The sequence below is a fragment of the Mobula hypostoma genome, chromosome 29 (assembly GCF_963921235.1).
Source record: "Mobula hypostoma chromosome 29, sMobHyp1.1, whole genome shotgun sequence".
NCBI classification, from domain to species: domain Eukaryota; kingdom Metazoa; phylum Chordata; class Chondrichthyes; order Myliobatiformes; family Myliobatidae; genus Mobula; species Mobula hypostoma.
The window spans coordinates 24722606-24738820 of NC_086125.1; the positions used below are offsets into that span (position 1 = coordinate 24722606).

Consider the following 16215-nt stretch of genomic DNA (forward strand, 5'->3'; position numbering starts at 1 on the left):
GATTTCTGCAGTATGTGATAAAGATTAGAAATTAGATTGTCTTTATTTTTCACACATAGATTGAAATATACAGTTAAATGCATAATTTGCATCATCGTTTGTGATGCGTTGGGGGCAGCCGGGCAAGTGTTACCATACATGTGGTGCCAATATCACATGTCCACAATCACTAACCTTAACCACATGTCTGGAAAGTGGGAAGAAACCTAGGGAGAACCAGTGGTGGGAGTTGAACACTGATTAATGATAAAAATTCAGTTATAACATTCTTGCTAATTACTGGATGTAAAGCAGAACTTTGCATAAATCCAATACTTCCCACCTTGTAGGTGCTTTTGAAAGGCATTTAATAAGACTTATTTTAATAATATTTGCATTTTATGTATTTTTTATATTTTTTTTGCTCAGTGTAACGTAACTTTCAATTTCCAGATACACTTACATTTACATGCATTTTATGTATTTTAAGATATTTTGAAGTATTTATTAAGGGAATGTGCCTTGAATAAGTTTGGAGTATTGCTGTTATTGTAAACTTTATGAAGAATAAATTTTTAAATGCCCCAACATGAAAATAGTTAAGTAATCAAGATTATGTTAGATTTGAGGATTAACAATAAGAATATTTTTGGTTTAAATTTATTACAAACAAAAATGCCTTTACAAATAATGAAGCAGCTGCCTTCATAATCAAAATATTGCCACTAGATAGATGACAGATTTACAGGTAAACCAGTTACAAATTGGTGTAGATTGCTAGGCTCAGTTTGAGCTGTTTCTAAGTTTGTCCCACGACTTCAGAAATTTAAAGAAGCCACTGCATTTGTGACCTAAGTATGGACAAACACAGCAGGCTGATACTTTAGCAGCCTTACGTTAAACTACATTAATGTCAACATTAATATTTCTACAATCCTAGAACCATGAACATTCAGAAAAGGAGAAAATAAAATGGCAATGTATTACTCTACATGCAAAAGTTGTTCCTAAAGGTTTTTAAAGATTAGATATTATATTATTCTGTTGGTTTTTTGCAGTTTCTTCCCGATTTCCCTTTCTAGTTTGACTAATAAATCATTTTTCCTCCTCCGTGCTAATTTCTCTACCCTTAAATCTTCTTGGCTAAGGAGGTAGACTATTTGTCCCATTAAGTCCCAGAAGTCCCTGCTGTCATCAGGTCACAGGGAAGCAGTTTGTCCCAGCAAAATTAATTGGAAATGAATGACAAGGAGATGTATCTGATTTTCAGAATTAAAATGAGAAATGGGCAACAGAATAAATAAAGATGCAAACGAAAAACAGGTAATTCAACAAATCAGCTGAATAGATACTTATCTTCCAAATTGATGGGTGTTCTAATCTCTAAACTTTCCAACACTGCCAAGCTTTGATAATTAAATATTAATTGTTTGTGGGGAAACAGGGAATGGTCTCCATTTCTGGAGACTGAGTAGCGACGATAGATTTTAATCTTCCCTCTTGAACACACTCTTTCAAAACTCTGCCTCCCCCTTCTGTGCTCCAATCGTACCTATCAAGTTAGAGATGTTTCAAAGCCAGAAGCTGATATAATGTTGCCAAAGACAGCAGTGAGGCAGTAAAAGAGGACAATGGCATTGATAACGAATGGGCAATGTAAAACTTAACTAGTCAGAAACAATAAAAAATTTTAAGAGCTCATCTTCCCCCCCCGCCCCATCATTTTCAACCTGAAGTGTTAGAATCATAATCAGGTTTGTTATCGCTGACATGTCATGAAATTTGTTGTTTTGTGGCAGCAGTACAGTGTTAATACATAAAATACTATAAATTATAGTAAGAAATACATAGTGTAAAAAGAAAGCAAAGAATGTGAGGTAGTGTTCATGGGTTCTTGTCTTAATTCTGTTTCTCCTCCCATAGATGGTGCCTGAGCTGCTGACTGTTTCCAGTATCTTTGGTTTTTGTCCATTTTTGTTGTGATGCCCTGATTAAAATCAAATAATGCCTATTTTATTTTGTGTATTAGAAAGTGATAGCTGTGGAGCTTGCATCCTTAGGCTGTTTGTTGTCAGCCAACCCTACTAATTTTTGGGCTGCTAGTTCATATCTCTCCCAACACTTCAGATGAAAGCAAATTAATATTTGTTTTTCTTTGGCATTCTAGTTTGCTGATCTTGGACGTGCTTTAAACCCTCTAGACCCTGACAAAGGTTAGTACAGTAATTGAGTACAAAATATCTATTGCTTTTATTTTGCAGTTGAGTTTATAGCATTGGAAAAACACCTGGAAATGCTTTGAGGTTATATTGATTATTTAAGAAAATCTGGTTTATTGTGATATAACAGAAATTCATGAATTATTTTGTGTGGCCATGAGTTTTTTATGTTCCATTTAAAGACCAGTTTCTAACCTTGTCTCTATGAGGAAGGTTGTGCAACCAACTAATTGAGTATGATTGTCCATTGTACTACTTTTTAATATTGTCTGATGAATGATTGTCAAGGCTAGTGACAGCTATTTGCCCTAATATCCAGAACAAATTTCAGCTCATTAAAATATCTAAATACACTGAAGTTTTTGGGACAACTCCAATTCTGTTTGCATGTGGAAGACCATTCTGAATTCCTAAAAACAAAGGGAGAATGTAAGAATGAGAACATGAGTGTCAAGCCATTTAATCTATTTAGTTGAAACAGGAACTTTTCATGTAATGTTCATCTCAATGGGGTTGGATTATTATTGTGGATTCCGATTAATTGGGACACATTGGGACCAGTACGTTTTGGCCCATTTAAACGGTTGCCCCAATTAGCTGAAGTTTCATGGAAATAGTTTAAAAAGGTATAAAAAAAAGACAAACTGAGTTAAAAAAAATTATGACTTTAAATGAAATACAAAATTAATTAGAACACTACCAATAATACTTTTCGAAAGGTATGTCACATCCGGAATTTTCCAGTTAGTGGGCGATTTCCTTCTACGCCGCTCTGACGTATTGGGAAATCATGTACAAGGCAAGTTACAACAGTGGTTTGCCATTGCCTTCTGCCAGGTGAGTTTTTTTTTAAGAGGTCACCAGCTCTTAACCCAGCACGGATGGAGTGCATGCAAGGGTGCCGCTGGAATCGAACTCGGGACCTCCCGCCCCGAAGTCCAGTGCTGATGCCACTACGCCACCAGCTGGCTGATCAATAATACTACAGCACTATAAAACTGTATTAGTTCCTAATAGTTATCAATGGAGGAATTCATCTAGTGTACACAATAAGCAAAATCAGAATGGCACCCAAGTGAGATAATGGGCTACCTTCATACAATGAAGATTCTCCAAATCTTCATTTTCATTGTAACATTCAAGATGGTTGTCAAACCTTCAAATTCAATGTAGTTCAAAACTTGTTGAAGTAGTGAAATCGTTTCGTTTTCATTCCAGCTGCTTCTGGCATCTTCAAGCCTGAATGCTTGAAACCATGGTGAGCAAAATAGTTCCAAATTGTCTAACTGGTTATTTCTCACCAACTATCAATGACAAAAATCACTGCTGCTTTTTGAACATGAAACATACACAACTGATGCTATTTAAAACTGTATGCACAAAGCACAGTGTAGTGTCTAATGGCCACACAAATGCATACAACTATCGCTGGTTAGAACGTCTCCTGTCCTAATTAAGCGACATAGTGTCACAAATAAATGAAGGAAATCTTGACAATTTTCTTGATTAGTTCTTGTCCTTTAAGAGTTGTCCCAAATAAATGGTTGACCCGATTAGGCTATGGTCCAATTAACCAGAATCCACTTTACCTCGGTCAAGTTGAATAGACTTTTTCTATGTTGTAGTTTCTGAAAATAGCATTGCAGTTTTTTAAAAATTTAAGTACACACTTCATCAATCTCAGTCCTTGGAATATGTCATCACCTTTTGGATGAACAATGGTCTTTCCCCAGAATTCGTATCTGAATATATTCAGTCAAATTATTTTCTCTTACCACAGCACCAAAATAACTCACAAATGGCATCGTCTATAATTGTGGCCATTATCTGTCATTGTCCTGCTTGTTCTTAGTAGCTATTGATGTGGTTGACATTGTCAGTTTCCATTCATACCAAGAAAAGTAGGTTTGTCCTTATTTAATTCTGCTCTTTATCATCTGATACAGTACATCTTTTAAAACTAAAGATAAAAATTAGCATTATTTGTTACATTTACATTAAAAAGGTGAAATGCATCATTTTTGCGTTTGAGGATTGTGCTAGTGGGGCAGCCTGCAAGTGTTGCCATGCTTCCATGCAGCGTAGCATGTCCACAGCTTACTAACCCTAACCCATACATCTTTGGAATGTGAGAGGAAACTGGAACACCCTAAAGAAACCCACATGGTCACGGGAAGAGCATGCAAACTTCTTACAGACAGCGGTGGGAATTGAACTCAAATTGCTAGTGTTACGCTAACCACGATGCTAAAGTGCCACCCTCTATCTCTAGCTCCTTCAGAATATAGTATTGAACTACCTTAAACTAAATGTAGTCCTTCTAATGAAGTTGCTCCCACATTGCTGTTGAACAGAAGTTCTCAGGAACTATATTCAACAACAGTGAAGCAATATTGATATATTTCCAAGTTAGCATATTATTCCTATTACTGTATATTATTTATCATTTACATGCAGGCCCTCATGAACCATTTTACATGTATTTGAAACGGATTTTGGCTACTTAGTGTGCAATAGCAAGAGGGTCTTAAACTGTGGTCCTCCTAGTTGAGCACTTTCAGTGACTGTGCCTTGCATCAGTGCATGCCTCAGCATATATTCTTGATTCTTGGAGCATTCCAGTTTGGTTTACATTTTTTATTGTCATGTGCCTGAGTACGTGAATGCACAGGTGCAATGAAAATCTTCCTTGTAGCAGCAGCACAGGCATGTAGTATCAGATAAGCCAGTGGTCCCCAACCTCCGGGCCGCGGACCGATACATTGCCGCGAAGCATGCAGTAGTGCAGCGGTAGTCGGAACGCACCCAGCACATCTTTAAGAAAAAAGCCGAAATAAACAAGCTAACTAATTAGCTGGGCCGACATTTACATGCCAGGTGGCACCTAATTAGTTAGCTTGTTTATTTCGGCTTTTTTCTTAAAGATGTGCTGGGTGCATTCCGACTACCACTGCACCACTGCATTCTTCGCGGCAATGTATCGGTCCGCGGCCCAGAGGTTGGGGACCACTGAGGTAAGCAGTATTCACAAGAAAAACATAAATTAAACAAGCATTATACATGATTTTTTGCATGAAAGAACACAATTAGGACAAAAAGAACAAAGTCCATTTTCAATCGAAGTGGCCACAGTGTTACCATACTGAGGCAGTGATTAGGGTTGTGACAATTGGTTAAAGAACTGGATGGTTGAAGAGAAGTAGCTGGTGGTATGGACTTGGGTTTCTTTCACTGGTTTGATGGTTCTCCAGCAAAAAATTGGTTAATTTCAATGAGTCTCCCAATAGAGCATAGCGTTTTGTGTTTTGCACCTGATCCACATAAATCTCGCAAATATTCCTGCATGAGCTCTCATCAAACCTTACAAATCCAGAAGGAGATGGATGAAAATCTCATTTCCTACACAATTGTCCCATGGAATGTGACTGACACTGCTCATGAAGGGTTTAACAGAGAGGGCTCTTTCACTGTCAGTCAAAAAAAGTCTAGGTGCTTTTTTGAGACTTATATCAATGAGACATTCTGCTGAATGACTGACAGTCTGCTGGGAGATCTACCTCTACTTGCAGGGCACTGATGGCAGTTTGTGAAGGCCACAACCTGATTAGTTTGTGATTCGAAGTTTTCTGTGAATAATAGGTGGTGCAGCATTAACAATTCAAAGATATGTTCCATGGCAATGTGGTTCGGCTCATCCTTCAGAGCAACAATAAAGCTTTTGCATGCAAAAACGACTGGTGGTTAGTTAAGGTCCATGCACAGCTTGATGTTGCAATCAGAGTAAGGGCCACACTAGCTACATTTTTCCTACCTCTATGGAGGTTTTTACAAATGAATACCGTTTCGAGCTTTAATTAGACTAGTAAAGGTCTCAGATGATTGCTACAAGACAGTTGTGGGCTGTGAGCCAAGTACAGCACCACTAAGAACTCCTGATAACCAGTTTCTGTTCAAAAGTTTCAAAGGTACATTTAATGTCAGAGAAATGTATACAATTTACATCCTGAAATACTTTTTCTTCGCAACCATCCACGAAAACAGAAGAGTGCCCCAAAGAATGAATGACAGTTAAATGTTAGAACCCTAAAGCCCCCCCCAGCTCCCCTCTTCCACATGTAAGCAGCAGCAAAGTGACGATCCTCCTTCCCCCACCAGAAAAAAAAGCATTGGCGCCCCCCACTGAGCACTGAAGCGTGCAGCAAACCATCAATAAAGACACAGACTTGCAGTACCCCAAAGACTACTCCTTCACCCGATATTTGACATGCCACAGTGTCTGTCTGTCTGTCTTTCTCTCCCCCTCTCTCTCCCCCTCTCTCTCTCCCCCTCTCTCTCTCTCCCCCTCTCTCCCTCTCTCTCTGTCTCCCTCTCTCCCCCACCTCCCCCTAATAAGGGGAAAAGAGATGTCTCCGTTTCACAGCAAGAAGGAAGACATAACAAACAACTCGCTGATTTACAATGTTAAAAGTCCATTGTATCGCTTTTACCGAGCTCTGTGCCCGAAGAACTCAGGTCTCTGGGCACACAGCCAGCAGCCAGCAGCCAGCTTACTGCTTTCAATCTTCCGTCTCCTACAACACATCATATTCCTGCAGGGGAAGCAACCTTAGGTCCACCCACCTCCAGAGCCACGAAATTCCAGAACTCCAAAGGCAAGCTAGTCTCCTAGGCTGCCTCTTTGGCATATCGAATAATGGCCAGCCGTTAAACCCCAACAGCAGGTCCCATTCCCACAAAGAACCGAAGTCAGTGTGTAACTCCATGTCAGGGTCTTCAAAAGAGCCCTGAAAGGGAAAAATAGAGATAGTAAAGATAGAAATAGAGCTGTTTCCGAAGATTCAAGCAAAGGAGTCACTGTTAGGCACCATTGTCTCTCCTAAGCTCCTCCTCCAGTTCCATAAATGATGGAAAACCCTGAACAGCTGTTTATCTTGAAGAACGTACACAGAGTACTGGAAGAACTCAGTAGGACCAGGAACATCTATGAAGAGGAATAAATAGTTGACGTCATAGGCCAAGACCTTTCAACAGGACCAGTTTATCTTCTCCTTATCTATATATTCTACTCAGTTCTCAGTGCATGCCCTGGCTCCCATGAATCATATTCTTAGCACCTCTTTTCCTCCCTTTTAAGCTTGGCTCTTTACCTTTGTATTTAACTTGCTTACCCTTCTCAGGCTCTTAAGATCACTTTAATTAGGCATACTATGAACCTTATTGCTAGTTTTTGTGGCCCATTGAGAAAGTAATATTGAATTTATCAGTTCTCTTCAGTTTTCATTAACAAATAGGCCTATAATGAATGTAGTTTGCTTCAAATTCAAGGTTTGCAATCTCTGATAAGAACATAAGAAAGAGGAGCAGGAATAGACCGTCTGGCCCAATAAACCTGTTCAGCCTTTCAACAAAGTCATGGCTGATCTGACTGTGGACTCAGCTCCAGCTACCTGCCTTTTATGCATAACCCTTACTTCCTTTATGCAAAAATCTATCAGGGAAAATGAAAATGAAGTGAACTAATTAGGGAGTCAATTTTAATGAAGAAATACAACTGGCTATGATAAGCCTGCATTTGTGTTTTTTGTTAACTGCGTGTTTTGTTTAATCAGATGAAGATGAAGAGGAAGAAGAAAGTGATGATGACAGCCAGCAAGAAATTCCAATGGACAATGAGCCCACATTAGTTACAGACTCCATGGAGCCACCAGCCAAATTGTCACGGACAGACTCAAGAGGAGTGTTCGTCCAAGCACCACCAACCAACTGAAAATAAAATGTAGGATGTAAAAGAAAAACTTTTGCTTGAGTTTAACAACATTAACTCCATCCATGGCATCTGATAGTCTCTGCATAGAAAGTCATTGTCTATAAGTTATCACAAATCTCAAATCTCTACCAAAATTATTTTAGTTCAACATTTATTTATGAGTTGTATTTAAGAGATTTTTAAAAATGTTCCACTAGGAGTAGAGTACATCAGTTAAATGGCTGCTGTAACATAAATTACTAATTTCAAAAACACTCAGATTATAGATTATACGAAAGCTAAAACTTTACTGAGCTCAGTATTTGCTGGTTGGGAACATCAATAACATTGAATAAAACAAAAGGGAAAATTCAAAATCCCACACAAATTCCAAAAGCAAACATTGAGATTCACTCAAAACGAATGAGATGCACTAAGAAGTGCATTCCCAAATACTGCTCAACTATAGGAACCACAGTGTTTGGTGTTTCTAATACACCCTTAGAATAAATTTTGAAATCTTATGGATTGTTGGGTCCGTTTCCATAGGTTGCTTCTAATTGCAAGCTGCTTGATTGCACAAGTAACTTAATCCAACTAAAATAATCAACAGTGAACCTGCTGTCAGATAAAAGAAGGTTGAACAGAGAACACGGGAATTCAATTACTAAGACACAACTCCTCCATGATTGATGTACTTGCTGGTACTTTCAGAATGCTGAACAGTCCTTTTGTAAGTCAATCTAGGAGCAGGTCTTTTTATTATTTGAATGCATTTTGTTCAATTTTAAAGTGCTGTGTATCAGACTTGTTAAAAGACTGTACAGCTTTCTTATGGTGACCAGGTGGTTTGCGTAACAGAAAAACAGACTTCAAGGTTGCTTTTGTTTAACTTTCACACAGGTGATTTGATTAATCTTTTTTTTTACTTATTTATCTTCACTGTTCATAGAATAATGCTGTGTCAAGTGAAATCTTTCAAAAAGATACATGTTTTCACATTGCTGCTTTGTCCTTTGAATTTGAGACCCTTCTAATGTAGCTTGCTTACTGCTGGTAAGCTTTAAGATATACTCCTTGCATAGAGCACAATAAGGCAGTATCTCAAAATGGGAAATAATTGTTTAAATACAAAAAAGAGAAAAATCTGCAGATGCTGGAAATCAAAGTAATACACAGAAAATGCTGGAGGAAGTCAGCAAGCCAGGCAGCATCTATGGAAAAGAGCAAACAGTTGATGTTTTGGGCCAAGACCTTTTATCAGGACTCATGAAACATCGACTCTTATTCTTTTCCATAGCTGCTGCCTGGCCTGCTGACTTCCTCCAGCATTTTGTGAATAATTGTTTAGAATTGATTTGCCTTCTGTTTTCTTACCTTTATATGAGAAAATGCTTGTTTTGTTTTCCACTCAGCTAGCCAGAGATTACCCCTTTTTAATTTAAACAATTGATTTTAAGTTCAGTAATATCCCGTTACCTGGGTTGGTTGCAATAATACAAAATAGGGGTATGAGAGAATTAAAAGTACAAAGTAATCTGAAAGCTTTCATTTTATACATTACATGAGAATATGTATCTAGAGAGAGAACCTATGGGGCAAGTTTTCTGATATTGTTAGGCATGTTACATACTTTAAATTGCAAATTAAAGCATTTATGGCACATTTTATCCACTGTACAGCCAGAGAGTAATGTAAGAGGACAGGAGAGAGGAAAAATAATCAGAGTGCCATTTTGTTTGATTGTAACTTTGCCAATGACATAAGTTAGAAGGTAAATAGCAAAATTTACACCAGTACCAATTTACTGATCTATTAAAATATGATCAGGAGCTGCTGCATGTACTGTTTTTTTTAGATGTTATTTCATTTCTTTTAAATTTTATGATGTCATTAATGGAATTTCCATAGTTATAATGATTTGTTCTGTTCTGTTTGGCTATCCCATAGAACATTGCTGTAAAAAAAGGAATACAGTAGAGAATTAGATTGTTAGCTCTGCATTCAGTTGCCTTCTTTGTCATAGTATGATAACTTCTGCTCTGCTGGACGTAAGCTATGTCCTGTATATCAGTTGTGAGCTTGTAGGCAATCATTATGACAGACTTCAACTTCGTCTTCAACTTCAATGAAACAGATTTAATTTAATAAAGATTACGATAGTATTAGCTGAATTTATATCAACTGGAAACATTAATGTCTTCAAATTACCCACAATATATATTGAAGACTATTACAACAAAGCAGAATAATGTTAAGAGGTATAATTGGAGTTCAAGGCTACAAATCTGAGCTTGCATAGATCCTTCTTCATATGTTTGTCTGTGCCCGAAATTTGGTTCAGCTTTTTTGGAAGAGCATGGTGTGATGATGCAGCAAGTTGTCCTGTGTACTTGGATACATCCCAGTGAATTAGGAAGCAAAAAGAAATGTATTGTGATGAGCCTTCAGCATGTTGTTTACCAAGATTCATGGTTCATTCGGATCATCGTATGATCTATGAAGATTGGCTAAAATAGATGCCATGTATTCACTATCAACTGAACTGTCCTTATAGTTCAAAGCATTTACTGTTTTTTAGCATTACAGCTTATTTGGAAGGAAACCAAAACACACTTTCTTCTTGGAAATAGAACCAGAAAACGCTGTGAACACACAGCAGCATCTGTAAAGCATTTTTTTGTTTTTGTACATCTGCCCAATATATGCCTGATCCAATAGACGTCCTCTTACTTGTTTACTTTGCACGCTTTTCCATATCTCACCCTGCACTGCCAGGTCTTGTAGTTAATGTTATTTTTAACGTTTTTTTGTTTCTTCATCAACTATTAAACCATAAACAATGGAAAGGAAATGATCCCAGTCCCATGTTTTACAGTCACATAGAACATTCACATGCACTGTGCCTAGATCAGTGCTTTAAGGACTAAATTATAGTAAAACTTGATAGTTCTTAAAGGAATGGAAAATTTCAGGAGCAGCAGAAGAACTGTAACGTGTACTTGAATCTTGATTAACTTCTTAAAAAGAGATTTTACTATAGTTTGTAGCGATGGTTCTTTTTAAAATCCATACAAAATGTCATCTTTTGAAATTCACTTATTCATTTATTTTTATTCAGTTATAGGGTGGGATTGGAATTTAAATCGTGCTTGGTGTCAGAATCAAGATTAAAACTTCATTTTAGTAGCACTGTCCTAAATTAGTTCTTGCAGTATGATGAATCAAGAGAGTTATTTGTTGTTTTGCACATTATTTTAATATTTTTGCTGATGGTATTTTTATTTGTGATCCTCTGGATATTAGTTGAGGAGGATGAGCTTTGAGGGTTTAGGCTATCTTATTTTTCCTTACCCTTATGTTAATTGTCTTTTTCATCAGCACTTTGGAGGTCACAGAAACATTGCCTTTTATTTAAAGTTTGGTGTCCCTCCTCCTCTGACGGGTAACCATCTGGTGATGACATTTAACAAGATCCATGCAGGAATCATAGACGTTCTAGGACTAGAGCAATTCTATTAAACGCAGCAAGGATAGATAGAGTTTTAGGTCTGCTTGACAGCTTTTCACTAAGCATTCATGTGTCCCACTCAGAATGGTTAAGTGGAGTGAACAACTTGTGGAATGCTTAGAAGTTCTAATGGAAGTAGAAAACTCCATTCAAGAAAAGGGAAATAACAGGTGCAACCAAAAAAAAAGACACATTTGCCATTTCTGTTTTAAATTAGCTCTACCCACTAAAGGTTGTTTCAACTTCAAGCTGTTTTACTGATTGAACAGGAGTAGATCTGTGATGTTCCAAAGTAGAAGTCCTACTACTTGTGCCATAAGATCTGTATCCTGAAAGTATGCTTTGCATGACCGGAAAATTAGGTGATACTACATTTGGACATGCTGATGCTTTCTTTATACTCTTCCTAATCTTGCTTACCTGAGCTTAATACTAAATAGTGCTAATATTTAATATTGCAGTGAAGTAGTTTCCTTTACCAAAAGGAACTAAGAGTTGATTTTATTTTGGCTTGTCATAACTGGTAGTTTAATTTCTGTTAATATCACTATGTTGCCAACGAGTAATGAGTTTACACATAACTACTACCTTGCATCTCATTTGTGGACAGCCTTGTTTTTGGTTCGAGGAAAATGACAGCTTCTTAATATGGGTTTTCATTACAAAGAAAATAAAACAAACTGCAAATGTAATGAATGGATTTTAATTTGTTTAATTTCACTATTTCCTGAATTTTTAATTAGAATCCAGAGATTTCCATTATGCAATGCTGTCATTCCCCTCTGCTAAAAGCATAAATATATGGATTTGATGAGGGAAGAGAATAAAATTGGTCACTGTTAGCAGGAGAAGCAACTGTGTTGTGATTAGAGGATACTTTTTTGAACTAATGAAAAGGAATTACAAACAGATATAAACACCAAGTCATTTACTAGTGAAATCCAACATTTATTAAAATTTATACTAAAAAAGATTACCAAAGATTATTTTACATATTTAATAACTTGCACATTGACAGTGAGGACACTCTGCTAAGTTTGATTTCCTGAACAAGAAAACCATTGCATAGCAAAGACAAACATTAAACCATGCACTAGAATTCCTAGGCATTGCCCTTTATCATTTAGGATAATTCCCTCTGATTGTTCCCACTGTAGAAAATTCCTTCTGATCTCTCCTCACTGAAGAAAATTCATTCCTTGCCATGATGCTCTGCTATGATAAAATTCCTAAAATTACAGAAAAATAAAGTAGAAAAGTCTGAGTATGTTTCCTTTGACTGGTCAGGAGAGCAGAACTGGTTATGGATGTATAGTTCATATACCTATGTTTATGTAACTCTTCATTTACATATTCATAATGTTAACCAGATTACAAGAACACCTATTCAAGGCGGTGGGTTTGTTTCTTAGTCACCAAGTTGGGTTTGTGGGGCAAGGTAAGTGTAGTGGAGAGAGAGGAGTTAGTTATCCACCTGATTTGGGACAACCGAATTATACCTTTGGATACCATGGCAGAGCCTTCCAAGTGATTGGAGTAGCGTGTTGGTGGTGTAAATAAGCTTGTGCAGTATGCAACAATACCCAAGAAAGGGCAGAACATGAAATAGCTTTCAAAGAACCCAGAAATAACCTGGTTTCAAAAGCTCTAATGAAAGGCATGAGGCGCAGCCCTCTTCCATTGCCAGTTTCCCAGAAGCGAATTAGAGTTAATATGATTGTTAAAGTTGTCAGCACTTTTCAACTAGTATACTGTCAGTAATCAGTTATCAGTAAAACTGTCTTTTACTCTGGAGTATTTTTCTGTTATGCCTCACTCCAAACCAACCATTAATGTTACAATAACTGCACACTTTCTTAACAGCTTAACTTGGCAGTCTCATTATCAATGTGACTGGCCTGAACTGAAATTCCTCATTGAGCTTTAAAAGACAACAACCCCAAATTGGAATAGTAGTAGTTGTCTTGTTTGGTAATTAACTTAATGCTAATTAGATCACTTTTAATGTTTTTATAGGTCTATCCTTCAGATATCCCTTGTGAGGAAAGGAAAACATGCTAGGTACATTTGAGAACACAAGAGGAATAGCTAATGTGTATACATCAAAATAATAGATGGCCATAGTTATTGCTTAGTCCAATGGTGACCACTATCTAACAACCAAGCATACAGGATAACCAATTCATGCACTGTCACTCCCGAGTCAGTTTGGGCTTGTTTTCCTACACTGCTTTTACCAGACATTAAGTTGTCTCCCTAGTCAGCAAGAACTAGCATTAATAATGGAGGAAGTTTGGCCGGGCAAGAGAGGAGGCCTAAATGTTTAATTATTCCATATTGTTGGGCAAAGGATGATCTTTCCTTTGCTTTCTAAATTCCAATTTGACAGCCCAAACTAAACGAGTTGGACCATGTAATCACTGGTTACCCTGGGATCTCATACTTGCAGCTAGTGTGTGCCAGCTGTTGGTCATATCAGTCAAGACTTTCATAGCCAGAGAAGGCCCTGTGTGCTAAATTAGTGTAAATTGAATTTTGTATCAGCAACATTTTAGAAGTAATAAAATAGCATTTTTTCTAGAAAGTACTGAAACAGTTTATATCTTAAAACTCACAGATTAATTTGACATTTCTCAAAAGGGAATTATACAATTACAATTGCAGTACAAATTAGAAATACAAATACAATACAGTTAAGCTTGCACATTAAAGGAAGCAGTTTTGCAGATCACTTACTTTGTTTGGCTCAGCTGGTCAAAAGGAAATACCATTTGTGAGTGAGTTGTTTGTGACTTGTAAAGTCAGCCTTGGACAGGTGTACTTTCTGTGAGCTGCATATGAACAGTAGCTGAAACATCCCTCTTCCCTTCAAAATGGTTAAAAACAACATAATAAGCAAAACAAGCGAATAGGAGAAGCAAACGCTCCATTGTACCTGCACTGTCGTAATGGGGTAAAATCCTACTTTTCAACCAGAGGACCATAACTCTTAAATATATATATTGGTATGGTTATTTCATTACTTTATTCAAATGATCAAAAAACTCAAATTCTTTAACCTGAAAAATAGTGAACGATAGAATGTATTGTACAGAATTGTCATCTGGTTCATGATCCATTGATTTATTCAGATCTAATGCCAGGTTATTTTAATATTCCATGTTCATAATTATGAAAATAGTAATGCCTTTCCAAATCCTTTTTCAGCCAAGCAGATAGGATAGGATCATAATTACAATCTATATACTTCTAGTCCACGGTTCTTTACATATTATCTTGACCCAACAATTGGCATTCCCCTCCCAATGAAACTGGCAGAATTAATTGTCTGAAGATTGAACTTGTAAGCACAAGGTTTGTAAATGACCAATGTGTGGAATTTCTGTGGAACTACTTCCACTCTGGCAATGTCATTTGGCTGGGTGTAGAATGTAATTATATACTTGCATACAAACAGGATTTCTGATTTACTTCCAACAAAGTTACAGTTGTAGAATGAGGTAAACTCTGGAAGGAAAAATATCCAAATCCGGGTGTTGATCCATAAAACACGTCTCCTAAATATTGGACTCCAATTATACACCATTAAATTCAAGCATTGTCTGTTCTTGGGCAAGTTTTAGTATCTTGCAGTAACATATTTATATTTAGGGGATTGTCATATGAACCTAAATTTTGAATAATTATTTGAGAAAAGAACATTGCTACATCTTTTTGTTTTTTGCCATTTCTTACCAATTTTGTAAAACTGCATTTTGATCCTGAGAGGAATCTTACCTCTGTTGTGAGGTGTGTATTCTCTCAACTTTTTTCTGCACTGCAGAACTTAGCTGATGCATCATAGTTCAAGTACATTGGAGAATGTCTAAAGAATACAACCTCAAACTAAGATAAGTGCCTCTGTCAAACCACTCGTAGATATGTTTGTACAAAGATGATGCACAAGACTTGTGACTATTCTCTCTTCACCAATAATGTGGCACCAATTTAGTTTCCTTCGCACCTTTCTGGCCAACATGATGAGTCTGACAGCAGAGTAGTTTGTTGCCTTTCATTAACACTTAATATTAACTTAAAATCATTTGTAGGATTTTTGTTTTACTTTTTCTTCCAAATAAAGACTGTGTGATGTGATTAATGTATTTTGCAGTTAATTGAGGCATTTGTAATATATTTGTTGTACCAGTTTGTAACTCCAAATTACATATAGTTTTGAAAAACAAAACAATCTGTGCTTTTGTACGTAATTATAATCTTTATTACACATTGCATTAATATTGGGTGAATTGTGAGAAGAAAATGATTATTTGATATATTTGTTTCTGAACCATTACGGCCTTATATGTTGGAACTTTAGTCTTGAGATACATCTGTGACATATAGTTGTACACCGTTCTGTATCGAGAAAGTAAATATTGTATTTTGTATAAACAAGAAATGCTTAGTTTTGTTGTAAACTGGGTACGTTGATCAGCTTTGCTGAACTATGGACCCTGAGAGAAGGAAGCAGTGTTTGAGACTGCGTTGTTTAATGTTGTAATTCAGCTTGGGGTGACATGTAAGCATTTGTATGAGTGTTTGGTTTTGGTGCAAAAGCTGTTTTCTACTTTTTGTAGTGTTTCTTTTAAATAAAAGAGCGGATATAACAACTCTGTCTAAACTGTCTTCTACTTGCAGGCATTAGGAGTTGGAATCTTTGTAGTCTTGCATTAACATTGCACAATGAGGCCTTCAAAAAGACAAACAGCTTGGGTCAAATA

At 36.8% G+C, this 16215-nt stretch overlaps 1 protein-coding gene across 7 annotated transcripts in view; it reads left to right on the top strand.

Annotated features, from left to right (window-relative positions):
• LOC134339478 (MHC class II regulatory factor RFX1-like) overlaps positions 1-16104 on the top strand; it is a 197211-nt gene extending 181107 nt beyond the window's left edge. For all 7 annotated transcript variants that reach the window (XM_063036020.1, XM_063036022.1, XM_063036027.1 and 4 more), the window contains 2 exons: positions 2147-2192; positions 7808-16104. In XM_063036020.1, the coding sequence (XP_062892090.1) occupies positions 2147-2192; positions 7808-7965 (204 nt within the window). In that variant the 3' untranslated portion in view covers positions 7966-16104. The remainder of the gene's footprint in view (positions 1-2146; positions 2193-7807) is intronic.
• The last annotated feature ends 111 nt before the right edge of the window (positions 16105-16215 follow it).